Raw genomic sequence first — 27,268 nt, 5'->3', positions numbered from 1 at the left:
CCCTGTGCCTTTGGGTTGGGGACAGGTCTCTGACTGTCATGTCGGCCTACGGGCCGGCAGTAGTGCGGAGTACCCGGCCTTCTTAACGTCCCTGTCGGGGTCCTGGATGGTGCCCCTCCCGGGGACTCAATTATTCTGCTTGGAGACTTCAACGCTCGGGAGGAATTGCCCCCCGGTCTGAATCTGAGTGGCGTTTTGGTATTGGACTTCTGTGCTAGTCACGGATTGTCCATAATGAACACCATGTTCAACCATAAGGGTGTCCATCAGTGCACTTGGCACCAGGACACCCTAGGTAGGAGGTCGATGATTGACTTTGTTGTCGTATCGTCAGACCTTCAGCCGCATGTTTTGGACACTCGGGTGAAGAGAGGGGCTGAGCTGTCCACTGATCACCACCTGGTGGTGAGTTGGATCCGCTGTAAGAGGAGAAAGCCGGACAGATTTGGCAGGCCCAAGCGCATAGTGAGGGTCTTCTGGGAAGTCTGGCAGAGCCCTCGGCCAGGGATGTATTGAACTCCCACCTCTGGGAGAGCTTTGACCAGATTCCAGGGGATGTTGAAGACATAGATTCTGAGTGAACCATGTTCTCTGCATCTATTGTCGAAGCTGCCGCCCATAGCTGCGGCCGTAAGGTCTGCGGTGCCTGTCGCGGTGGCAATCCCAGAACCCGGTGGTGGACACCGGCAGTAAGGGACACTGTCAAGCTGAAGAAGGAGTTCTATCAGCTGTGGTTGGCTTGTGGGACTCCTGAGGTGGCTGACGGGCACCGTGAGGCCAAACGTACTGTGGCCCGGGCTGTGGCAGAGGCAAAAACCCGGGCCTGGGATGAGTTCGGTGAGGCCATGGAGAAGGACTACCGGTTGGCCTCAAAGTGATTCTGGCAAACTGTCCGGCGCCTCAGGAGGGGGAAGCAGTGCTTCGCCAACACTGTTTACAGTGGGGGTGGGGAGCTGCTGACCTCGACTAGGGACATCGGGCGGTGGAAGGAGTACTTCGAGGATCTGCTCAATCTTGCCATCATGCATTCCCTGGTGGGATCAGAGGCTAGGGACTCGGGGTTAGACTCTTTCATCACCAACGCTGAAGTCACCAAGGTGGTTAAAAAGATCCGCGGTGGCAGGGCTTTGGGGGTGGATGAGATCTGCCCTGAGTACCTCAAGTCTCTGGATGTTGAAGGGCTGTCATGGTTGACACGCCTCTTCAACATTGTGTGACAGTCGGGGACAGTGCCTTTGGACTGGCAGCATGGGGTGGTGGTCCCCCTTCATAAGAAGGGTGACCAGAGAGTGTGTTTCAACTACAGGGGGATCACACTCCTCAGCCTCCCGTCGACAGACGGATCGGTGCAGCTGCTCCAGTAATGGGGGCGCTGTGCCGGTCCGTTGTGGTGCGGAGAGAACTGAGCCGAAAAGCGAAGCTCTCGATTTACCGGTCGGTCTACGTTCCTATCCTCACCTATGGCCATGAACTTTGGGTCATGACCGAAAGAACGAGATCAGGGATACAAGCGGCTGAAATGAGCTTCCTCCGTAGGGTGGCCGAGCACTCCCTTAGAGATAGGGTGAGGACCCCGGCCATCCGGGAGGGGCTCGGAGTAGAGCCGCTGCTCCTCCACATCGAGAGGAGCCAGTTGAGGTGGCTCGGGCATCTATACCGAATGCCTCCTGGACGCCTTCCTCGGGAGGTGTTCCAGGCACGTCCCACCGGGAAGGAGGCCCAGGGGATGGCCCAGGACACGCTGGAGGGACTATGTCTCTCGGCTGGCCTGGGAACGCCTTGGGCTCCCCCCGGAGGAGCTGGAGTAGGTGTCTGGGGAGAGGGACGTCTGGGCGTCTCTGCTAAGTCTGCTGCCCCCAGGACCCGGTCCCGGATAAAGCGGAAGACGACGAGTACGAGTACAATAAACCATTGAACAGAAAGATTATAAATATCTTCCAAAGCTATAGAAATCTAAATTCTATCAGCTGTTTTATTTACGTTGCATGGCAGATATGCCTTTAGGCTGCGTTCAGGGCCAGTGCAAGGTTATAGGAGTCCATTTGCAGAACTGGACTTGGGAGCCCACTTACAGCCAAGACCATTCCCCACCAGCCAACTCAGCTCAAAATATGTTGGGCACAAATGTGTACTGTGTTTAAATTTGAACACAGTACACATTTAGCCAACAATGAACTAAAGGGAAGCACTGAATAGGCATTTGTGGCCGAACTCTATTTTGATAAAGCTTTGACGGTTAAATATGGATTTCAGTCAAATTCAGTTTCTCTTTAGTGACGAGAATATAGTATATAGGATATTATATAGGAGCAACCCTCAAAGTATTTTGTCAAAGCTAATAAGTAGTTATTAAATATTTATATTAGTCAAAAAACAATTTAATCAGACAAAATCATTACAGAGTTGACATTTTGTTTTTAGTATTTTATATTTGAGTTTTGCATGGTGAGGGTGTAAACAAGTCACTAATACTAAAAAAGCTAACTTTCAGTCTACTTCCCTCAGTAACAGCATTTACACCAAAGAGTATTGCTGTCATCTTCATATGGCAGCACCCAGATGTGGTGCATTCACTGACTGGAGAAAGATCTGGTTTTGTTTACAACTTGGTCACAAGGGACTAAAGATGAAAGTCAAGCAGTTCTAGCTATGCCAATACTACTTGGCCGGGTCATTTAGCACAACAGTTAATAAATCCTATAGTTTTGTTTTTAACCTGCAGCTGAAACACAATTAAGGTGGGTTTGAAGTCATTCCCAGATCTGAACTTTAACTTCTGAAGTATTTTAAAGGAAGAATACAATACATGTGAGAAAAAAGCTCTCTTGGAGGCGACCTGCTGTTCTGGTGGCTCCAACTATTGGCTTAGTTTGCTCATGCCTTGGACTGACTGACTTTGCTTTAAAACACCAATTAACTGCAGTTTTGGGCAATGATCAGGTTTTTTGTATTCATTTCTGGCCAAATGAGAAGCATATTGCTACAATGCTCTAAAATACTGGTGTATCTTGGAGTTTGTTTAAAAAACACTTTCTAAATATTCTTCAAATTCATGTTCTTCCTCACAGAGCAACACTATAGAATGTCACCATCCATGATTCAAAAAGAACTGCTTCTGTCAACCAGCATCAGTGTCTGTGCTGTGACCCCTGACTCATAACCTACAGCTCATAACCTACTGCCTGCTGCACCAAGCCCATCATCTTTACTCACCGGGTGGTTGGAGCGCACAGCAGTCGAACGCTGTCACAGAAGCACACATTCGGTGGAAGGAATTACATGATTCAGGGTCTCAATTACAGTAGCTGCTCAGCATCTCGATGGACGTGTTTATAAGGAAATCGATAGCAAAGCTGGAGGCACTGGGATTTGGCTCTGAAGTTCAGTCACACAGACCTGAGAAGCAGCCAAGTCTTTCAGGTGGATAATGAGTCTTTGGAAGGAAAAGTATTGTTGATGTTTTGCATGAGAACTATTTTCCTGTAGAAAATAATGCACTTTATATTTTTCTTCTATACTTTGTCAACTGCTCTACACTGAGCTATAATATGTACATACATATTTGCAGATAAATTTGTTGGCATTCATAGAAAAGATGTGTAATAGGTCTTAAAATAAATACATTGTTTATTGCAGTAGCATAATCTTATACTGAAATCCCATCACCAGTGGCACAATTAGTGGTACTGACAACAACTGTATTAAAATAAATGTAGCTGAACCAAAATTTGTTTGGAGTTGTTTTAAGTTGTTTCTATTAAGAGTTTATTGATCAGAGTTTCTATTAACTTCTAATTCTCTTTACTACATATTTGCTTCCAATAGGTAAAATTATCAGGCAGCATAGAATAAATTTTCACTGTTACGCTGATGACACTCAGCTTTACTTATCCATGAATCCTGATGAGCCCAACCAGTTAGATAGACTACATGTCTTGAAAACATAAAAACTTGGATGACTTTAAATTTTCCGCTTCTAAATTCAGACAAGACAGAAGTTGTCTTTGGACCAGAGTCTTTAAAAAAGAAACTGCTTAGTCAATCATTTAACCTGGATGGCATTAAATTGACCTCCGATAATAAAGTAAAAAACCTTGGTGTTATTTTTGACCAGGACATGTCATTTAAATCCCTTATTAAACAGGTTTCTAGGATTTCCTTCTTTCACCTCCGGAACATTGTCAAAATTAGAAATAACCTATCCAGGAGTGATGCTGAAAAACTAGTCCATGCATTTGTTACTTCAAGGCTGGACTATTGTAATTCTTTACTATCAGGATGTCCACAAAATGCAGTTAAAAGCCTTCAGCTGATTCAAAATGTTGCAGCAAGAGTTCTGATGAAAATTAAAAAGAGAGATCATATTTCTCCTATTTTAGCTTCCCTTCATTGGCTCCCTGTTAAATCCAGAAAATTCTCCTCCTCACATATAAAGCCCTTAATGATTTAGCTGCATCATACATCAGAGATCTGATTGTTCCATATGTTCCTAACAGGGCACTTCGTTCTCAGACTGCAGGTTTACTGATGGTTCCTAGAGTCTCTAGAAGTAGAATGGGAGGCAGATCCTTTAGTTATCAGGCTCCTCTCCTGTGGAACCAGCTCCCAGTTTTAGTCCGTGAGGCAGACACCCTGTCTACTTTTAAGGCTAGGCTTAAAACTTTCCTTTTTAATAAAGCTTATAGTTAGAGTGGCTTAGGTTATCCTGAGCTATCTCTGTAGTTATGCTGCTATAGGCTTAGGCTGCTGGAGGAGATAATGACCACTTTCACCCTCTTCGCTACATTCTCACACTACTTTCCAATTTTGCATTATTTGCTGTTATTTCAGCTTTTAACCTTGTTCTCTCTTTTCTCTTCCTAGAAGCTACACCTGTCCTGACTCTGTGTCTACCTGTGACACCTTTCTGGAGAGAGGAATCGTCCGAGTTTCTGCTGGCAACAACTTGATGCTCACCCTCTATTGATAATCCACATGGCCCTGTCTTTTAGTGTTTAACCCATTCTCTCTCCTAAGACATGGCGATTGACTGAGCTTTTACTGTAACTAACTGTATGTGCTCTCTTTCAGACTCTAACCTTGAGAACTGGCTCAAAGTTTATCTGTTCTTTCTTTCTAGATGAAACGACTAAAGGAGCTACATCCATTAACATTTACTTTTCCTTCCCATAGAAAGTACTCCTGGATCAGTGCTTCTGTGTTCATTTTTGTCTCTGTTCTCTCAAACCCCCAGTCGGTCGTGGCAGATGGCCGCTCACACTGAGCCTGGTTCTGCTGGAGGTTTCTTCCTGTTAAAAGGGAGTTTTTCCTCTCCACTGTCGCTACATGCATGCTCAGTATGAGGGATTGCTGCAAAGTCAACGTCAGTGACTGTCCACTGTTTCTACATGCTCATCTGGGAGGAGTGAATGCTGCAAGTCACTGACTGAATGCAATCTGCTGGGTTTCCTTAGATAGAAAAACTTTTCATCCAATTTGAATAAATAACTGAATCTGACTGAACTGTTCAATGATTAGGATTAATTAGAATGTATGTACCTGACTGTTGTGAAGTGCCTTGAGACGACATGTGTTGTGAATTGGCGCTATATAAATAAACTGAATTGAATTGAATTAATTATTAATTTATGACTTTCTGTTTCCATGGAATATAAATATGACATGACAGAGAAGGCCATATTTTAGCAACAGGCCACTAGGCTTGACGGGTAGTTATCATGCCATCACACAAAATGAGCAGGATGGTAAGGGATGCAAAATAAAAAGCTTACTGGGAGAGATCTGCAGCAAGGAGTGGCATCTTATGGTCCACAAGTCTCCATAATAGCCAGTAGATATTATCTACATGTCTTCTGGTTATTGGGAAGTAAGTGTGGCACCTGTGAATTTGCTGAAAACATCCATCCATCCATCCATCCATCCATCCATCCATCCATCCATCCATGTTTATTCCTTGTCAGGATTGCAGAGGGTCTGGTGCCTATCTCCAGCAGGCAACACAGAGACACATAGAACGTGTGTGCATACACATTCACTTGCACAATTTAGAGGCAAATTAACCCAACTTTTTTTTTTTTAACTGTGAAAGGAAGTCAGAGAACCAGGAGAGAACCCACACATGCACAGTGAGAACATGAAAACTCAATGCAGCACTGATAGCAACTGCACCACTGAGCAGACTTTGCCAAAAACAACATGGTTCACCTCCGACTGAATACATGCACTGAAATTAAATTTAAATGCATTTTAATTAAAGTTAGATTATCCATTGTAAAATCATGTATTTTAAGGCTTTTTAGACATCTTTATCAACAGTGCCATTGGTACATTCAGAGAAAACAATTTCTGTAATCAAATTATTACTTTACAGCTCATGGACAAAAACTATAATCTTTTCAGTCCTTCAATACATGCCTTACTCTCTCTTCACAGGAACCCAGTGCAAACAGTCCACCCATATTTCTAACTTAAGCTGCTTCCCGGTGACCTTGTGCAGGCCCGCAGGCCACCAGGTGCTCCTGACAGGGAGCGCAGAGAGAGCGAAGGCGGGGCTGCAGGGGGCGGTGCAGCCCGGCAGGTGACTGAACGCAGAAGCGGGGTTTCCACCGGATTAATCATCACAGAGCGCCTAATAGAGCCATTACGAGTAATTAACTCAGCAACAAAGTCCCTGCTACCATGTGTGCAGATGGTGCGTGTGACAGTGCGTGTCTTCGCATGGACTGAAATCGAGCAGGGCTGTGACTTTGACACATGTAAGCTGTTGCTGTTTAATGAAGACAGAAATAAATATTTGTGCATCCTGTGCCCCCTGCGTGGTTTTGTCCAGGGCATACATTTTTAGTTGGCGAGATACGGTGAACATCTGCTTTGTCAGGTCCCTTTTCTGTACTTTGCATTCACGAAACAAACATAAACAGCTCACAAAATGGAAATAACATCAATAAATAGAGGGACACGGGGTTATGGTGAAGATGGCACTCTGAAAAAGATGCATTAGTAAAAACGTGCAGGGAAACAACATCCATGAGTGCAAACCATAATTTCCACAACGCCCCTTTTCCCTCTCTGGCCTAAGGCTTGTTTTTTTTATTTATTTTCATTGCCTCATGCTGTAAGAGGAGCTCAATTAAAGAAAGGCAACATCTGGCTCTATGTTGTGAATGATTCGCATTCACATCAATTACTTATCATGCCCTGATAATGAAAAAGCCGCCCTCGAAAGCCTCGGGACAAAACATGAAGGTGTAGCTCATGCCGAGCATCCGATGCGTCTGCTCGGTCTCATCCTCCGCCAGCCGCGCGGAGGAAAAGCATCACCCAGCCGCACGCGGGGATAAGATGAGGGGCTAAACAACGGAGAGGACCTACCTGTCATATCCTTGGTCACACTGACAAAACCAGAGGCTGAGATCTCTTTAGAAGCCATGTCTGCTTCCTTCTCCTACCGCCACCCCTCTTCCTCTCTTCTCCACTGGACCCCTTTTTTTCCCCTCTTTCTCTCTCCCTCTCACCCTTTCTCTCTCAGCAATGGACAGTGAGAATGTTCTCTCTCACAGGCTTTACAGCAGAGCATCCGACTGGCCGAGCCGCTTCCTGGTAGAAAACCTGGGGGGTTTGGATGTAAGGGGATAGGGAGGTGGAGGGAGGACTAATGGTGATGAGGAGGAGGAGGAGGCGGGGATCACTGAGCCGCGAGAAGGCTGCTGTAGTTACCTGTGAGAGCAGACACTGGACTGAAGTCAGAAATTAAATTTGCAATGAAGAGGACTGAGAATAGTAGGAGCTTCTTACAGCAATTAAAAAATGAAATATTTTCATAATGGTTGAAATCACAGCTGGAGAACCACATTTTTGGTCCTGTGCCTCCAAAAGTTTTGGTAAGGGGTGGCCAGACATAATCTCGCGTTGGCAAACAAAAATCTAAAACCAGAACCACAAGGCCACCCCCATAAACATTTTTCATTTGAGTTTAGTTTATTTCATTTAGAGTAACACAAAGTGCTTTCAAGAGGTTGAAAAGCATATGAAACAATCAATTCTTTATTATGAGGAGGAGCTGGATTATTCAGAGCCTTATGTGTAAGAAGATGAATTTTAAATTGTATTGTGGATTTAGCAGAACCTATTTCGATAATGCTGAATGTTCCCTGTGTTAGGGGTCAGATTTCACACACAACACAGTTAAATGTATTAATTATCCTCTGGTCATCAACATCCCAGAGCCCTCACATGTAAAATATTTGGGAAACTATTGTTGGACCAGATTTGAAATCAACTAGACTAATAATAACTTCTCTGTCTGATTTGTCAAATACCTTCCTTGTTTGGCTCTGATCATGGTGGCTGTTTTATTCACTGCATTAATTAAAGTAAAAGGGTAACAAACAGCCAACAGCGAATGCATCATCTGTCACTCATTGGAAGCTGCTTCTGACATGCTAACTTGTTAAAACTGACAAAAGACATTATTCTTGCTGAGATGACCTTAGTTAAGATGCTTGTCTTGTTTTGGACTGCATGTTTACCTACTGAGCCACAACAAAATGTGTATATCTTGTATCCAGTAGGACGGGTTAAATGATCTGTTTTCTGATCTGGGATACATCACTTAAATGGCTTTATCCTCAGACATAGGTCAATTTTATGCTTCATTCAGACATTGATGTAGAGAGTGCTGGTGAGTTCGCAGTAAATATTTGTCATCTGCTCGAGACTGAGTGGTACATCAAGTGATTAATCACTCACAGGATTCAACATGTCACAATGCCATGAGAAACTGTGTTAAGGTTGAGAAAGAAACTAAATTATATTAAATAAACCTGCGGTGGAACAGAAGAAAATATAAAGCCATGAAATTTTTATTGCAGACAGGAAGCATCGGTGCTTGTTGTAATGCAATGCTGTGCTGGGAAACCGTAATCCTGTCATACACATGGATCTTACTTCGCCAGTGAAACGTTCCTGCTGTCCAATCAGCCCAGACTCCTCAGCCCTTCTTTCATGTAAGCAGCGCTCCATCTAACTCAGCACTTTTTAACAATGGCAAACATGCTAGATCCACAACTGCTCGAACCCACAAATCTCACAGAAGTAAGAGACTATTGCTAAAGTCCAGGTACCAGACATCAAGGAGGGACCTCTTGGTGTTCTTTGCCAATACCACTGACTGGTCAGAGCTCTTTGATGTGATTGGTTGGATATAGATTGGTTTATTTTTCATTTTTCAAATATAATTGATCCAAGAAAACTTTCTAACACAGCAAAGTAAAAATACATTTAAAATGAACTTAATGTTAAAATTAAAATGTAGCTAAGAAAACGAACACTTATCAAAGATGTATTCATCCTCCTGGCAATGAGGCCTTCAGAGATTTTTCTTTTGCATTTCAAGTAAGATAGCTCAACATATTGAAAGGTCAACAGCCTGAAACCCCTAAAAAAAGGTGCAAAAATAAAGATTAATTACCTCCCTATAGATTTTAGGCACAAAGTTCTAAAAATGCTTATAAAACTTAAGATACTGAAACTTCTGAATATTCCACAGAGAACAGTTTGCAGCAAAAAGTACAGCACTTCAACAAATGTTTTAAAATATTGCAGACCATAGAACCCTTGGGATGTAGGCCTTTAATATAAGGTTTGGTTCTGACCCCTGAATGTTCCCTTTTAGTTTTTTACACAGGCTAAACATAATAAGCTCAGAACCACATCATGTTCTAGCACATAGTGCCAACTGCTAGTATTACTGATCAGAGAGTTGCCTGTTTGGTTCTGTTAGCAGTATATCACCTTAGAATATTTCCACGTGGGGTGTTGATGTGCTACTAAAGGTGTATATAGGCCTGTATTGAGAGGTGTCGTGTGAAAATGACCAAAAGAACAAAGGAAACTTAGAAGGAGCTCCGGTAAAGTAGCAGAGCTAAGCGTGTGCAGTGCATCTGTTCATGGAACCACCAATAGTCACAAAGCTAAGAAGAATGGTCAGAAAAAATCAAGAAAGACTATTTGAAATGTAGTGAAAAGCAGCTGGGGAAAATTGCTCAACATGTTGGATTTTGGAGAAACACATCAAACGATACACAGGAAACTAATGGAGGAAAACCTGCTTCACAACTCTGACAGGGTTAAAAAGAAAATAATATTGTATCTAAGACGGCCCTGTGAAAGTTCAAACCTTTATCCAGCTGTGAAGCAATGATACTACAGAGAAGCTATTGAACCTGAAGAATATAGAGTAGTTTTACCTAGAGGAATGGACAAGGTTGCTGTGGCCTCGATTTAAAAAATAACCTACTGTAGGCCCTGCAGAATAGCATGCAGGTTGTACTGATGAAATAACAACATTCAGTCATTTTTCTAATGCAACCAAACAGACGGTTTCATATTGAAGTTACTGCAACAAACAGACATCTAGTAGTGCAGCTTTGAACTTCAATTCTCAAGTCACGTTATAGATTCTCATTTGGACTTTTGACCAGGCTTTGGTGGGTTATTCTAACACACGAATAAGCTTGGATTTAAACCATTAAATTGTAGTTCTGGTTGTATGTTTTAGGTCATTATCCACTTAGAATGTGAACATCTGTTTGGTCTTCATTCTTTTTCAGCCTCTAACAGCTTTTCTTCCAGGTTTGGCCTGTAACTAACTCCACCCATCTTCCCAATGACTAGTTTTAACTGTTCCTGCTGAAGAAAAGCATTCCCACAGCATGACGCTGCCACCACCATGGTTCTCCGTTAAGACACAGCCTGTCGGTTTAGGTGGACTAAACGGACATTATGAAGAACAAAGGACAATCAAACAGTCCACTAGTTCTTCATAATTTATTCATCAAACCTTTGTCAGAATACAAAGTCAATAGATACTAAATTGAGCAAAATAGGCAATCAGAATCTCATAAAAAAAAAAACGACAAAGAGAGTCAACATCCTGAATGAATGAATGTAAAAAAAATATATATATATTAGACTTTGAAAAAACAACTTATGCTTACATTTGTAGCAGGTGACATCACAGGAGCATTCCAGCAGTGTAGTTAAGGTCTGCATAATTAGAATGGAAACACATTTAATATATTTCATGTTTTTTATATTACACTGGATGGAATAGTAACACACTGAGAACCAAACTGAAGTATTTTTTTTGTGTGTGTTTTGACCATTTCTCCTCAGCTGGCACTGATTAAGGCCTGTCTTATAAACAAAGCAAGCAACTGAGAAGGTGGTTGTGTTAATAATAATCTCTAAAATGACCTATGAGATGTTGATTGTTTAATGTGTGTTGTAATGTTTACATGTGCAGATGACTTAACCCAGTCCTTCTTTTTTGTCCCAGTTTTATGATAGGGCTGATAGAATTAAGGAAGGGGTAGGTTAGAAAAGGCTGCCTAATGAGATTAATTACTCAGTTGGTGAGATGTCAGGGTTTGTGTATGTCGGTGTACCTGTTTAATGTCGATGAGTAAACACCTGGTTGGTCTACACCATTTCTCTGCCTCAAGCCTCCTGCTTAGTCCAGCCTCTGGAGGCCGTTCTAACAAGAAGATAAGCCAAAAAAAAAAAACATTGAAAATGTCAGAAGGCTGGATTGTTGATGACTGCTTGTGTTGTGATTTGAAATCTGAGCTCCCTGTCCATGCACAGTTCTCCTGTCACATGGCTGTGTATTTAACTAGTTGACAGAGGAAGGAAACGTCTCCACCAAGATGACCATCTCTGTGTGACAGTCCCTCCTCCACACAGATCCCGTTCCTCTCTGGCTCACAGCCTCACAAATCAGGCAGGTTTAGTAAAGAAAATGACTACTCAAAACGGTTAAAATACTGTTTATTTATTTTATATGTGTTATGTTTAGGTTTGCTCAAAATGGAAATGAGGTGCCTATCAAATGTTGGACATTTAAGGCTTTGCGGAAAAAACATAATGGTGGATGTCCTGCTGCTGGGTGAGTATGTCAAATGACAGTTTCATTACACATGTTTACAGAAAGCCTCTGCTGTGCAGCTTCACCAGGAATCTCTTTGCTTTTTATCCTACAAACTTCTGGTGGGGAAACTGTTTCTGAATCCTTAAGTAAACATGCTGTCATTGCAGTACTGATGCAGCCCAACGCTGGGCTCTTCTCCTGTATTCGATGCAGATATCAGTAGTATAGTATATAGGGTAATAAATTTAACAAGGCTATTACCCTGCAGTTTGGACTTTCAGGCAGTGCTAAATTAAAATGATGTGCACCAGCCAGAATCTGAATGGGGCTAATGGAAATGATGTGGATACGGCTGCCAAATTCTTGTTTCGGTTGTTCCAACCCTGACAGAACCTTAGCAACTATATCTGTCAAAACGTTGTGATCATCCTAGCACCATGTTACACTACTGTACTGTGTAGGCGTCCATAGCAGAAAAATACAGCAAATATGTGTACATTCCTTGTTCTCCCATGGGGAGGATAACAGTCTAAACAGCCTCATTAAGGAATGGGAAGCTGGGCTCTCTGACATGCTGTGTAGTAATGTTGTGACTCTGAAAGGAAGGTAAAAATGCAGCCTCTATGGTCTTCAAAGTGCTGTCTTGGCAGAGCAAGAGATTGTTATGCCGCACAAACAAAAGCATCTTTCTCTTAGATCTATTTATCCTGCCTTTAATTAAGAACTTGCTTGATTACATACTTCAAAATCAGCCTTGCACTCTGCTCTGGCTTTGGATGTATGAACAATCTGAGTTGCTGACTGTGGTCTTGCCGCCTATTTGTGGAGAAAAAACCTGTCGTAGATTATAAAGAGATGTATGTGTGTGTGTAAAACAACTTCTGTTTATATTTCAGGTGTGTCTGTGCTTCTTCTCCATGTTGCTGCACTTGAAGGTATGACGTTTGGACAGGTTGCTCCTATCTCCCATGTGCAGTATATTTGCATAAGCACAACGCTGACCGTAACAATGTTTTTCTGCTCCTACAGAGCCCATCGTGTCCTTGTGGCCTAAAGGTTCAGAAATCTACCTCCGAGAGAGTGTCTTGCTGCTGTGCAGAGTAAAGTCAAACTCCACTTTTGTTTGGAACTACCAGTGGTACAGGAATAAACCGCACACTGCTTTAACCCCAAACCCCAGGCACATAGTCTCTGGTGACAGCTACTCAATCTCTGCAGTAACGATGGAGGATGAGGGCATCTACTGGTGCAAAGCAGAGCAGAGGGGGAACAACACCACCATAGAGGGGTGGGTCACGCTCAATGTGTCAGGTGAGCAGCAGCAGCTAGCAAGCCTGCAGCGTGCCATCATGTTTCTCCTTCTTATACAACACTCAAAGGATGTGTTAAACTGCAGACACATATATAGAAATAATGGGTTTATAGTTATCCAATATGTATCTGAAAAATGTCATTAAAAAAATCTAAACAAACTGGGTTTAGCAAAAATAAAATGTCTGAATATTCTTTCTTCTTGCTCCTCAGAGCTGACCCCTCCCTCATTAACTCTGACTCCCAGCAGCAGACAGGTGTTCAGTGGGGAACGTTTCACCGTGCAGTGCCCTGCATCTCAGAACAACTCCACAGGCTGGAAGCTGAGGCATTTCTTTCCTGGAAAATCAGACAGGACCAAATTCCATCAAAGACAGAAGTGCTTACCACCAGGAGGTGCTGTTGGTGCAAATGAGTCTGGTAAATGTGTCTTAATTGCTGACCAGGAGAACAGCGGATTGTACTGGTGTGAAGGCGGTGGGGGTCGAAGCAGTTCAGTCAACATTACAGTAAGCGGTGAGTCTTTTTACATCAGCGGTGATGTTATAGGCTCTGGAGCCGCTGCTGAAAATGTAATACCTGCAAACAAAATAAGATTTATACTTTAAAAGTCAGAACTTTGTTGTGTCTGTGTCTGATCCACAGATGGGGAAATCATCTTGAAGACTCCAGCTTTTCCTGTATCTGAGGGGGACAAAGTGGTCTTAAACTGTCAGCATAGAACAGGCAACCTACATAAGGCAACCCTGTTTAAGAACGGAACACCAGTCAACCCTTCAATGTCCTCCTGGATTATTGCAGCGGTCGCAACAAAAGATGAAGGCTTTTATAAATGTGTTTCCCAGGACAGAAAGATCGAGAGCCCTGAGGGTTGGCTGTCAGTGACACAGAGAGAAGGTTAGTTGTTCAGCTTTTTTGTCCAGTTTTTGTGTAATGTTTTTAGTCAATACCGATTAATGCTTGCTGTTTATATCTTCCAGGTAACTTTACATCAAAAGATGGGACAGCATCTTCCACAAATGGTAACTTATTTTGAAATATTGGTGTAATAATTGTCTACCAATATTAAGCAAACACTGTTATGATAGCTAGTTAAAACAAAAATAAAATGCTGTGGTTTATTCTAGAAGGCCTAGGTATTTGAGTGTTTACAGCAAATGGTAGGTCAAGTCATTTTTAAATTCTGTAATTTCTCACTAAAGTGAAATGTTAAATCTGCACCCACTATGTGTGATACACATCCAAAATGAATAAAAACCATAAACAAAAGGTCCTGAAGGTGCTGTATATGATTTAAGCTGCAAGATATGTAATGTACCTACTTGATGTTCAATATGTACTAAGAAGTACAAAGTGCGCTAAAAAGGATCTATGGTACGTTCCAAAATAATAATTTTATGTAAAAAGGTCCTATGTGACAAAATCATCGGGGTGATACAATGTACTACATTTAAGTATAGACAACTTTGTTCTGCTGCAGAACCAAATTCTACAAAGCTCCAAATGTCAAACAGAAACGGACTTCCCCAGCTCTCCATCACTCTTCTTCTTGTCACAATTTTCTGTCTTGCCATATATGTTGGCATATCTAAAAATGCATTTTATGTGGGTCTAAACAAAAAGGAATGAAGCAGATTTTGTAAAACATCAAATCCTATCATATGTTTGAAGCATGTATGTTGCTTACAAAGGGCTCTAGATTGTAAAGTGTGTGCATATTGGGATGAAAAGTGTAAAATTTACACATATCCCCTCACAATCTAGGGCAGAAGGTTTAATGCTCTATACACTGCCCAATAATGCTCCCAAATGATAAAATAAATGTTGCCTGAATTACTATTGGAGCCTCTTGAAGCACTCATCATGTGGGGTGAGCAAATCTTTATCAGCACAGACAGAGCTTCTGCATTGCACAGCATGAAATTAGGTAACATTTTTATGAGTCACTGCTGTGGCTTTTTAGCAGTTTTTTCCTTTTTCCCTGATTTTCTTGTGTCTTAGTTCAGCTTCCCTTTGTTAATTAGTGTCCTTGTGGTGCCTTTTGTAAGTTTTGCAATTTATTTGTAATAAACCTCTAACTCACCATGCTGCTTTCAGGTTCCTGTTTGTGCTTGGGACCTTTTCCAAAAACCACACTTTGTCATAGTATAGGCAATGACAACAAGCCAGATACATCATATGGTGTATATTATCATGGTACTGAACTGAAGGCGTAAGTTGTGCCTTGTGTTTTTTTTCTAACGCAACCTTCCTATAAAAACCGTAGCCATGCTTATACATTCTGTTGCATTTTCTTAATAAGAGTCCTTTTAAAAGCAATTCTTTCACAAATTGCAATATTCAACATTGAAACCCATGTCTGTATAATCTACCTACCCCTCAATTCCTTTGAAAAGAGTCGGAGTAATTATTGAAATTAACTATCACTTATTTTAAACCATGTCTTGATGGTGTCTACATGCAACATAACAATCATGCTGACCAATGTTATCAAACAAAAGCACAATTCCCTCTCTTTTTTAGATGCATGGAAATGGATTGTTACATCATGCTGTGTTGTGCTTCTGTTCCTGATTCCTCTAATTTGGCTCATTCAGCGCAACAGGTACAGTACAGTACTCTTCAGGCAACCCTGCCTCCAACAGCCTGTTCTGTGCATGTTGTTAGATCTCCTGACATGAATCATAAACCAATGAAACTAGTTATTCTGTTTGCCTACAGGTACCGGATGTTTTGCACTCGGAGCTGCTGGCCACTTTCTAAAGAGAACATCCCAGCAGTGCCGCCTCCTGCGACCAAACAGGATGTAACCGAGGTGCAGTGGGACCTGTCCTGGATGGAGATGTCTAATCTGCTGGATAAGCAGCTATATCCTGGCACATAGAGGGAGGTTATGAACAACAGCTAGTTCATTCAGTGTGATAACCAGTCATACTATCCAGTCACACAAGTTAATACCACAGAAGAAACGGTCTAGTTTGGATGCAGTTTATGACAGACATAGGCATGGAAATAATTTAGCTTGAAAGGAACTGGCACATCTACATCAAGGATCAGAAGACACAAGTGGTTCTATCTCAAGTGGAGCATAGAACCACATAACATAGATACATACCTACATACATAAAGGTTTTAAAGTAAATCTACACTACAAAATGTGCACACAAATAGAAAAAAAACTGATAAATCAAAAGTTATTTTGTGCTTTTGGAATATTCCTTTCACTTTCTTTTTGTCATTGGAATGGACTAAACCTTTCTGAAGCTGTCTTAGGCACAGCGTCACTCCCCAACCTTTGCTGTATTCAAACAAGCTCAAAACCTTGAAAACAAATGTGAAGAAAAACCTTGATCTGAGCAGACTTTATTCTGTGAGCAGATATTTTCCACCTGACCTGACATTTAAAACTTCATATTTCACTAGAATCTTTATTGCTTTTATTTACCTAATTTTTAGTTTAAGTCTATATTCGTATCTCTCTTTCTTTATCATTCATAAATATATTGATATATAATTCAAGTAAAAATATGTGTAATTTCATATACAGTACAGACCAAAGGTTTGGACACACCTTCTCATTAAAAGAGTTTTCTTTATTTTCATGACTATGAATATTGTAGCTTCACACTGAAGGCATCAAAACTATGAATTAACACATGTGGAATTATATACTGAACAAAAAAGTGTGAAACAACTGAAAATATGTCTTATATTCTAGGTTCTTCAAAGTAGCCACTTTGATAAGTATATAGTATATAAGTATATAGTATATAATTCCACATGTGTTAATTCATAGTTTTGATGCCTTCAGTGTGAAGCTACAATATTCATAGTCATGAAAATAAAGAAAACTCTTTGAATGAGAATGTGTGTCCAAACTTTTGGTCTGTACTGTATGTAATGTTGCAAATGTAAGCTAAAAACAATGTACTTCCGTATATTGACAATGAACTGCTATTTGTATGAAAGATTAAAAGTTTTATATATTCTTTAGCAAACGTTTCTGTGCAGACAATCAATTTTTGTTTATTGGACATATTTGTTGTATTTTCTGACATGTGTTGAGATTTGGCATGGGGAAAGTTTTTACTGTTGCCTTCTGGTATAACAAGTTGAATAAATGAATGTTGATCTTATAAAAAACATCCCATATGACAAACTCCGCTGGCTTTCCCTTGGTAAGTGAGTTTCACTTAGCAGTTCTCTAGCTGGGATATTTTTCTTTTCACCACCACCACCGGTGTTGTTTTCTTCCAAGGTTTAAACAGTTGCAGCTATGGGAGCAAACCAGTCAGACTGCATTCTAATAGATGACTTCTTTAGGCATACTCACACTTTGTTTTCTCACTGCATGGTACGGGTCTGGGAGCAAAATATGCTTGAATACTTTATAAATCTTTTACCTTTTTACCACATATAATTTTTCCACTCAGACCTATGCAGGTCAGACCAAAGGACACATTTTAAAAAGATAACACCAGATGGAAGAAAAGATGGAAAACAGTCTTGGTAAGTTAATAAGGACCTGCTGTTGAAAATAATTGAGGTTTTACCTGGATGGAGAATCTGATGAATATGCAACAATAGATATTTTATGTTTAACAATGCTGAAGACGGTAGATTCAGAAAGTTTAAAGGAAAGTACATGAAAATGACCAGCGGACATAAGCAGGAAGAAGAAAGGATGTAGGTAAACAGTCTGAATGTGTCTGTCTTTTTTTTTTTCCTTGGTCAAAATTTTGTTAACACCTTTCACCTCCTACTATTCCAGCAGAATAAATGCATTAAATATACAATAAACATGTAGTAATGGAAATGTGTGCTCTTGTTTTCAGCCAAAACAAAACAAGGCTTTTAAGGTTTATGTTCAGGTTTAAAAATGAAGATTTCTATTGATCGTTTAATTTAAACTGACCATAAAAATCTAAACTATGTTAGTTTTTTGGAGAAAATCTGCTAATCCCAGTGACAGACAAAGATTTTGTTTCTTTTAAATTATGAAGGAGACATATAAAGTACTGGTGTGAAACACAATGGCAACTTCACAGTTACACCAGTTTGACAAGATTTTTGTCACGATCAAAAAACCAAACAAATTAAATTCCTGTCGTCCTACAAAAGAAACCTCCGGGAACTCACTGTCAAGAGACAGAAAAACAAAAACACCTTCAGACTGCTGTGCAAATAATGCAGATCTCCAACATTACAAGAAGATTAGATTTTCTTTTTTTTTACAATTATTTTTTTTCTAATTTGCTGTGCAGTTGCCGATGAAGATGATTTGAATGTTTCAGGAAAACGTTTATTATTTTCATACTGTAAATTAGGTGTAAAAATTTCTTTTTAGTGTTTCAGGAAATGTACTGAGAGTTTTCCCAAACCTCTGGCCACCACACTGTTTTTTCTCTTTTAATGTATTACATCCTGTACTTAAATGGATGGATTTTAGGATTTTATGCATTGGACCAAATATACTTAGAAAAATAAAGTACTTAAATTTATTAGAGTGATATAAAAAGTAAATCTGCATAAATAAATAAATAAATAACTCGTTTTTGCAGTAATACAGGCAAGACAGTTTTTAGAGACTTTTCAGATTTGTCTGCTGGGATATTTAACCGACTGTCAGAGGGGTCTGGGTTTTTTCAACATACAGTACCACTGAAGCCAGAACCTGAGTTGCCAGAACCTCTGTATCAGTCTCAATGTTCTACAAGATTAAACTGCACCATTAAATCTGAAACAAAAATCCCCACAGCATGATGTTGCCATCACCATGCTTTAGTACAGGGATGTTTTTGGCTTAACGAGTTTGCACCACAAACAGTGTGTTCATTTCTCATAAACATTATCCCTGGCTGCTTATTTCATTGGTGTTACACAGTGGTGTTTTATAGCCGTATATAATTAAATTTCATACCCTTTACTAAATTAGGCAAGCTGTTCAACGGATGTCTTTTGGGCCCAGTAATTTTCAACTGATTTTGTTAAGATTTATTTTATTTGTTTCCTCTGCTGCTTAATTTCTCATTATAGTTCAGGGTTCAGTCTAAAAATGAAACCGCTGCTTCAGTTTCATCTTCTCTTACTGATATTCATTAGAGCATGCCTCTGATGAGTGAAAAATAACTCCCTAGCTTTTCCCCAGAGCATTACTTTCATGTCAGTCTTTAAAAACATTAAAGTCCAGTTTAGCAACAACTCTGGTTTCTAACTGACAGCAACACTGTGCCTCTCAGTGTTGCTGTCAGTTCCTCAGCCTAATTTAAGAAGGTTCCTTTGTAAATTTGGTCACAAGTAAACACATTACCTTGTAGGTGTCATACAGGGTATTAAAATAAGACACTTCTAATGAGCAGCAGTCTGAGGTCATCTTTTATTTCTTTATAGTTGTTTTTAAGGAGAAAAATGATTCTGTAATCTTTTTAGGTGGTCTTAATCAGAAGCTTTTAAACCTCTCTCTTTTTTTGTCTGTTTTTTTCCAATAATTTTCATTTTAAATCCTGACAATCCTCAGAGGAATGTTTTCTGATTTAAAAAGCTGCTTAACTCTGACCTGTAAATCATTCAAGCATAAAATAAGCTGCTAAACCGCAAGGGAGGAATCGGTGATGTGTTGACACATAGCAGTTTTATGTCAGATCCTTTATTATTGTAACTAGCAGCGCCACTGAAGTACAGTTTGTTCCCATTTATTTAGTGGATTCTCTGAAAAGTGCCAAAGATACTACATTTGAACAGACATGAAACAAATAAGTTGAATCATCATCGGCAGGATGATGAATTCCTTAGGTTCCCGGGTCTTGAATGTATTTTCTTTCCCATTTTCTTTAATGATTTGACTTTTAGGTACAAATCAAATGTGGAATATAGTATTTTTAGGTCTGACAGTTTTGTTCTCACTTTGTTCTCTTCCAAACGTGAAGTTCAGATCTAAAATTAGATGAAAATGAGTTTTATTCATTTCTAAAGTCAAAAGAAAGACTTTGAAAGACCTCCAGATAACCTGGAGGAGTATGGACCAAAAACTTCTTACAAGAATAATGGTAGATTTTCTTTGTTTTTCAGAAAAAACAGGAAGTGCAACCTTACCAGAGGAGAGAATTGTCCTGATTGGAGGCCGATGGGCAGGAAAGAGCTGGTCTGGTAACACTATTCTGAGGGGGGAAAGGTTTCAATATGGACGAGTCAGAACAACTCAGGTAGAAGTTAGGCATGGAGAGGTGGAGGGCAGGAAGCTGACTGTGGTCGATGCTCCAGGATGGAGCAGCTGTCTCTCCCTCACCGACATCCCAGAAGGGGAAAAACAAAGTTTTAAACTATACGCTTCCAAGAGTCCGCCTGGTCCACACGTCTTCCTCCTGGTCCTCCCTATAGACTCAGCTTTCACACAGGAGCAGAGGACCACTCTAGAGGAGCACATGAAGCTTTTGGGAGGGCAGGTTTGGCGATTCACCATGGTGCTGTTCACCTGTGGAGATTATCTTGGGGAGAAGACGATAGAGCAGCACATTGAGAGTGAGGGAGAGGCACTCAAATGGCTAATAGGGAGGTGTGGGAACAGGTACCATGTGTTCAATAACAAGGACGAAGCTAACTTGTCTCAGGTCTCAGTACTGCTGGAGAAGATAGACGAGATGATGAAGAACAATGGTGGAGCATCTTTCAAAACAGATGAACAGACTTTTCAGATCATCACAGAAAAGCAAGAAGATGTCACCAGGAGGGCTAAAGAGAGACAGACACATATGGAGAAGCAAAGACAACAAAGGATAAAACTTATTCCAGGTAACCATGACTGTAGATGCACCCAGATAAACGCACACAAGTTTATGGACACAATTTGAGATATTTTAATTATGTACCAAAACATAAACAGCTTTGAGTTTTAATTTTTTTATGCCTGCTACAGATTTTGTCTTGACTGAAGGAAACATTAAAGAATTACAGCTGCTTAATGTGAAAACCTCTCCTCAAATTAAAAAAAAAAACTTCTTGCTTCTAGTTTTATTCTCACTAATTGAACTGTAATATATATATATATATATATATATATATATATATATATATATAGATATATAGATATATATATATATATATATATATATATATATATAGATAGATTGATAGATAGATAGATAGATAGATAGATAGATAGATAGATAGATAGATAGATAGATAGATAGATAGATAGATAGATAGATAGATAGATAGATAGATAGATAGATAGATAGATAGATAGATAGATAGATAGATAGATAGATAGATAGATAGATAGATAGATAGATAGATAGATAGATAGATAGATAGATAGATAGATAGATAGATAGATAGATAGATAGATAGATAGATAGATAGATAGATAGATAGATAGATAGATAGATAGATAGATAGATAGATAGATAGATAGATAGATAGATAGATAGATAGATAGATAGATAGATAGATAGATAGATAGATAGATAGATAGATAGATAGATAGATAGATAGATAGATAGATAGATAGATAGATAGATAGATAGATAGATAGATAGATAGATAGATAGATAGATAGATAGATAGATAGATAGATAGATAGATAATGTCATGTGCTGGTAGGTTTGCAGTCGTTCTGTGAGATGTCCTGCTTTACGTATTTTATTAATTAGGTGACTTCTTAAGACAGTTGGTTCCAGTACATTTTATTTAGGGGCATCAGAGTAAAAGGGGGCTGGAAACAAATGCATGTTAAGGTTTTTAGAAAATGATCTATACTTTTACTTCCATTTTTTAATAATGCTTTACTTTGTATTGGTCTATCACATAAAATCCTAATAAAACACAATAAGGTAATGGATGCAAGGTGTGGAAACGTTTAAAGGGGTATAAATACTTTTGCAGAGGCACATTTAATTTGATAAACGACCAGGCTAATTGTTTTTTTTTTTTACCCTCATAATGTTAAGCATGTAGACAAGGCTTGGTACCAGTCTGACACAGTAAAATAAATACAACAAAACACTATGTTTTTTCCAAACAATTCTATTTTTCTTTGAATAAGATTTAGCAATTAGTTGGTTGCAAAGTTATAAACAAAGTTATTTTTATGTTGCCACCTTATTATCGTTAATGCTTTAAATAGATAAACTGAATCAATAATTTATTTATTTTTTTACCATAAATATGAACAAATAGTTTGTTGTTTACCCTTTAAATTCATAATTTATGTTTTTTTTGTTGTGTCTAATAACAGAAGAAAAGAAGACGATCCCAAAACTCCAAATGATTCTCTTGGGTAGCCGAAATGTTGGGAAAACCTCAGTGGGGAACACCATCTTAGGCTGCAAAGACCAAGAAGGTGGAAAACGGACAGCGAACTCAGTGGTTAAAAGGGGGTTTGTAGGTGAGACGGATGTCACTCTCATCGACACGCCAGGTTGGTGGAAAGGCTTCCCAGCCTGGGACACTCCAGAAATAATTAAAGAAGAAATAATCCACAGTATGTGTCTGTGTCCTCCTGGACCTCACATCTTCCTGTTAGTGATTGATGCTCATGCATCTTTCCACAACATACACTTGGAAGCAGTTACATCACACCTGGAGCTTCTCGGAGAGGGAGTGTGGAAACACACGATGATAGTTTTTACTAGAGGAGATTGGCTGGGAGCAAAATCCATAGAAGAGTTCATTGAAGGAGAAGGGGAGGCCCTACAGTGTTTAGTGGACCGATGTGAAAACAGATATCATGTCATCAGTAACAAGAATGCAAATGATCGTGAACAAATTACAGAATTGATGAAGAAAATCACTGAAACTGTGGCTGAAAATAGTTGGAACTATTTTGCTCCGGACCAGCAACTGCTTGATCGCATTAAAGAGAAGCGGAAATGCGTGAAGGAGGCAGCATTGCTGAGGCAAAAACAGGTCAACGCCACGAGGGATTCTGCAGGTATGTGTCAGTCATTCAGTACTGGAGTAACTAAATTACCCTGAGATGTTTTCAGAAGGAGCAGATTTCAATCTAACTTCAGATATACAAGTTGTTAATGTGATACACCTCTTAATAGATTGATTCAAAAACAAAAAAACAAAAAAATCTGAATTTTATAAATCTTGTTTATAACATATTGTGTTCATAAATATTTTGTCTGTATCAAATTGATTTTTATCTTTAGCTCTGCAGTAACAGGTGTTTTCTCCTCAGGAAACAGGGTTAGGCTGGATGCATTGAAGGTTGTTCTGCTTGGGCAGAAGACTTTTGGGAAGAGTGCAACAGGAAATACAATCCTGCGTAAAGATGTGTTTGCGACCTGTCAGAATGAGCAGAACAGGGAAGAGAATGGGGTGGTAGCTGGCAGACAGGTCACTGTAATCGACACCCCGGGTTGGTGGAGAGAGTCGTCCCGCTGGACCGAAGTATTGGACAAAGAAATAGCTCGAGGCCTGTCTCTTAGTCCGTCAGGTGTGCATGCAGTTCTGCTGGTGGTTCCTTTAATCCCAACATTTGGATATCCACAGCAAGTTGCCGTGAAAGAACACATGAACCTTTTTGATGCCAGGATCTGGAAACACACGATAGTTGTGTTCACGCATGGAGACGAACTAGCAGACAGGTCAGTCGAGGAGCACATTGAGAGTGAGCATCAATCTCTGCGCTGGTTGGTGGACCAGTGTGAGAACAAGTACCACACCATAAACAATATGAAGAGATGTAATATGACTCAGGTTACAGAGCTGTTTGAGAAGATAGAGGAAATGGTGGCAGGAAACGGAGGCCAGCTGTTCTGCCCTGCCATGGAGGAGACCCACCAAAGAATCTGGGAGAAAGCCCATAGGAATCAGCTGAAAATCGTACTGAAGCAACGTCTGGCGAGCGAGTTCAAAAGGAGAGAGCTGCAGCTCATTATGGGTTTCAGGCAAACCCTACAAGATCTCCTCGCAGACATTCAAGCATCTCCAGTGGCCACTAAACCCAGATTTTTCAGTGAGTATAATGCAATGAAGACATTTGAGTTTTACACAGCGCAATATATAAATGTGTCATTGTATTAAGGGGTTTAACATGTTTGTTTGTCTAATGGTAGTTGGTGATATGACCAACAAAAAATACCAGGTTACTGAATATAGGAAGAAAGGAGAGGAGGAAAAATTAGAAGCCAAAATCAGCAGGGAAATCGAAAAGCTGGATGAGGAGATAATGAAATCCCCAACTCTCCAAAGCAGCATGGACATCTTGGTTCCTGATTGTAAGTTATTAATGATTTCATCTATTATTGGCTGCATCCACAGTAATACAGCTACTGATATATATGCTATTGTTTTCTTTTCCAGTTGCAGCCGACAGCCCAGCACAGTTTTGGTCTTTGTCAGATCAGAAAATATCCGATAGCAACTTTGACAAAGTTCTGGGTTGGCTCTCCAACCTTCACGTCAGCACAAATATGGACAACCAGCTGACTGTCAACTTCTCTGAGACATCAGGATACAGATCTGTGCTATCACTGGACTTTGACAGTGGCTCCATCATCAATGATTAGGTTCATAAAAAACTTTATTAATGCAGAAAATGGACAATGGGGATAATGACTTTACGGTTTGATCCTTGTAATGATCAAGAAGGGCAAATGTTCACTCTTATACCTCAAGCTAAAATTGTTTTGTCTGGAGTTTTTATTTTGAAGGATACAACAGAGATTTTACTCAGTTCAATACACCATTTAAATGATTAGCTGATTAATTTACAATGTGACTTATGGAGTCAAAGTAACAAACTTTACTTTCACTATAAGAACTGTATTAAGTTCTATCATGTGCTGTATCAAAGTTCCTATTTGGTTTAAGCTAAATAGATTTTAAGATAAGTTGATTAAGACAACCTGAATGGAATCAGATATCTTGAAGATAAATGTTAGAATAACGACAAATTGTGATTGAAAAGATATTCTAAATGTTGCTTCTGATTCAGATCTGGTTACTATAATAGAAGGAAAACACATTTGATTTGTTTTTCTATTTACAAACAAGCAGATCATAAATATGCTTGATATCACAGCTTTCATTTGTTTTCCTTTAACCGCTGTTATCAGATCGCTTTATTCAAAACTAGGCCCCATAATATACAGAAAGCACCCCAAACACACAGAACTCTCTTCCATGACTTTTCCTCAGCCAGAGACATCTTACAGCAAACTGAAAACATTGATCTCTATGGCAACCCAATCAGTATATGTATCAGTAAGCTTCTGAACTTCAGTCTCAAAACTCGTTGAATTCTTTGACGCAAGGAACAAAAAGACCAGAAGGATGTTCTCTGCTCCTTCAACGCCCATTGTGTCTGAGTGGCCTTCAGACTCAGAAATCCTCCCCACAGAGTGTGTTTTTGTGGTGCAGAGCAGAGTCAAGTCCCCTTTTAGTTGTCGCTACACTGGAGAAAAAAAAGCAACATCACTCACACTGCTCCAATCCCTGACCCCAGGCACCTGGTCCTTGGTGACAGCTACTCTATTGTTGCAGTAACAATGGAGGATGTGGCCAGCTACTGGAGTGAAGCAGAGCAAAGGTGCTTCAGGTCACACTGAATGTGGAAGCTGAGCAGCAGTTATCAAACCTGTAGGTTTCTACTACCAGCAGAACACACAAACATTGCATAGTATTAAATTCACCTCTAATGACAACTATACAGAAGTTGAGCTTAACATAACTAATGGTTCAATACAAGCTATTAATTAGCAGATAAACATGCAGTGATATGCAGGTTATCCAATTTAAAAATACTGCTAACACTTTAGTAGTGTCTACACTATAAATGAGGTGAAAATACTGACCTTCCTCTCAGAGCTGACCCTCCTGACTCCCAGCAACAGTAAGATATTCAGGAAGGAGCATTTCACTTTCCAGTGCATCTGAATACCTCATCTGGTGGGAAGCTGAGGCATTTCTCTAGTCAATCAAAACAGATGTGCTGACCACTAGATAGTGCTGCTGTTGCATATAAATATGAGGGTTTGTGTAGGTGCCGAGGAAAAGAGCAGTTTGGTTAACATGAGCATTTATGAGGCTCTGGGGCAGAGGTGAACACTTGGTGAAATGGTATTTTGTCTCATTGTTCTCAAAGATGTCTTTCAAGGAAAGAAACAATAAATCCCTTGTATGGTAAGATTCCTTATTTTACCTCCTTTCATTTATACGATAAAATGATTTCCTCAAATTAAGTCCAACCAGACTATACAACAGCATCATACCTCCAGCAACAAAGCTGCAATCATCCAAAAGAAGAAACCCAGTTTTATTTAAGTATTTCTGCAAAGGTCAATTGAAGACCATTATGATTTAAACTTAAGATCTACATGAATTACAAAAGATAATTCAACTTATTTATAATGAACTTGCCTTTAACTCACTTAAAAGGTTAAGCATAACTTCCTTTAGCTCTGCCCAGTGACTTGAGGGCTTTTAAACCCAAGTTCTCTAACTTCAATGGATGCTAGTGTAAATTAGTATATATTACACTTAATATTTTAGCCATTTTCTTTTTTTTTTTTAAATAAATGAAACCCTTGTTTATTGTGCTGAAGGAGAGAGCATCTACCTCTTTGTTAATGCCTTATCCTGACCTGAGGCCTCATCAGTGCTTCATTGTGACCTAACAAAGGTGTGGAGCACAGGTTCAGATCACCATTCTCAGAACCCTGTTCCAGTCCCTGTGTAATCAATGGATCACCACAGTGAGGTCATGTGACATTATAAATAACATGCACCCACATCATTATTGTGTGTTCTTTTCTTCAATACTCTATTATAGAAGAATGGCATCCTGCTGTATTGATTAGTGACCATCAATGGAAGAGCAGCCAGAGATATACTTATTTTGCTAATACAGTAATAAAACAATACCAGCAAAAAATAAAAATATTTCAAGTTTATTTTGTGCCTTTCCTGCAAGCATAAATGCAGCATTTAGAATGTGTGATTTTGCTCCATCATTAAACTGATCTGTGAATATACACACACTTTAACTGAGGTTACAATAGTAGAATTGTGCTCAACTTA

The 27,268-nt window shown here is 39.8% G+C and overlaps 3 protein-coding genes across 9 annotated transcripts in view; 2 read left to right on the top strand and 1 right to left on the bottom strand.

Annotated features, from left to right (window-relative positions):
- LOC124873933 (capping protein, Arp2/3 and myosin-I linker protein 3-like) overlaps positions 1-7,610 on the bottom strand; it is a 47,506-nt gene extending 39,896 nt beyond the window's left edge. For 4 of the 7 annotated variants that reach the window (XR_007039669.1, XM_047374997.1, XM_047374995.1 and 1 more), the window contains exon 1: positions 7,372-7,609. Coding sequence is in view for 5 of the 7 variants with exons in the window: in XM_047374997.1 (XP_047230953.1) it covers positions 7,372-7,429 (58 nt within the window). In the remaining 2 variants the exon portion in view is untranslated. Of the gene's footprint in view, positions 1-7,371 lie in introns of all 7 variants that reach the window. The other 3 variants (XR_007039668.1, XM_047374996.1, XM_047374994.1) reach the window with 2 other exon arrangements.
- Positions 2,442-16,811, top strand: LOC124873935 (cell adhesion molecule-related/down-regulated by oncogenes-like). The gene is made up of 9 exons (XM_047375001.1): positions 2,442-3,420; positions 11,679-11,947; positions 12,826-12,864; positions 12,959-13,240; positions 13,454-13,756; positions 13,886-14,137; positions 14,221-14,262; positions 15,764-15,845; positions 15,962-16,811. Exons 2-9 carry the CDS (start codon positions 11,869-11,871, stop codon positions 16,122-16,124), a joined length of 1,242 nt encoding a protein of 413 aa, XP_047230957.1. The 5' UTR covers positions 2,442-3,420; positions 11,679-11,868; the 3' UTR covers positions 16,125-16,811.
- A 422-nt stretch (positions 16,812-17,233) lies between these two features.
- LOC124873514 (GTPase IMAP family member 8-like) lies at positions 17,234-26,375 on the top strand. Its single transcript, XM_047374212.1, has 6 exons — positions 17,234-17,749; positions 20,309-21,028; positions 22,473-23,168; positions 23,424-24,203; positions 24,304-24,465; positions 24,551-26,375. The coding sequence occupies exons 1-6, from the start codon at positions 17,722-17,724 to the stop codon at positions 24,754-24,756; spliced, it is 2,592 nt and encodes an 863-aa protein (XP_047230168.1). The 5' UTR covers positions 17,234-17,721; the 3' UTR covers positions 24,757-26,375.
- Positions 26,376-27,268: the final 893 nt, after the last annotated feature.

This window comes from Girardinichthys multiradiatus, chromosome 9 (genome assembly GCF_021462225.1).
Source record: "Girardinichthys multiradiatus isolate DD_20200921_A chromosome 9, DD_fGirMul_XY1, whole genome shotgun sequence".
NCBI classification, from domain to species: Eukaryota; Metazoa; Chordata; class Actinopteri; order Cyprinodontiformes; family Goodeidae; genus Girardinichthys; species Girardinichthys multiradiatus.
Note: the sequence above shows the minus strand (reverse complement) of the source record. Positions and strands in the feature narration are given on the sequence as shown.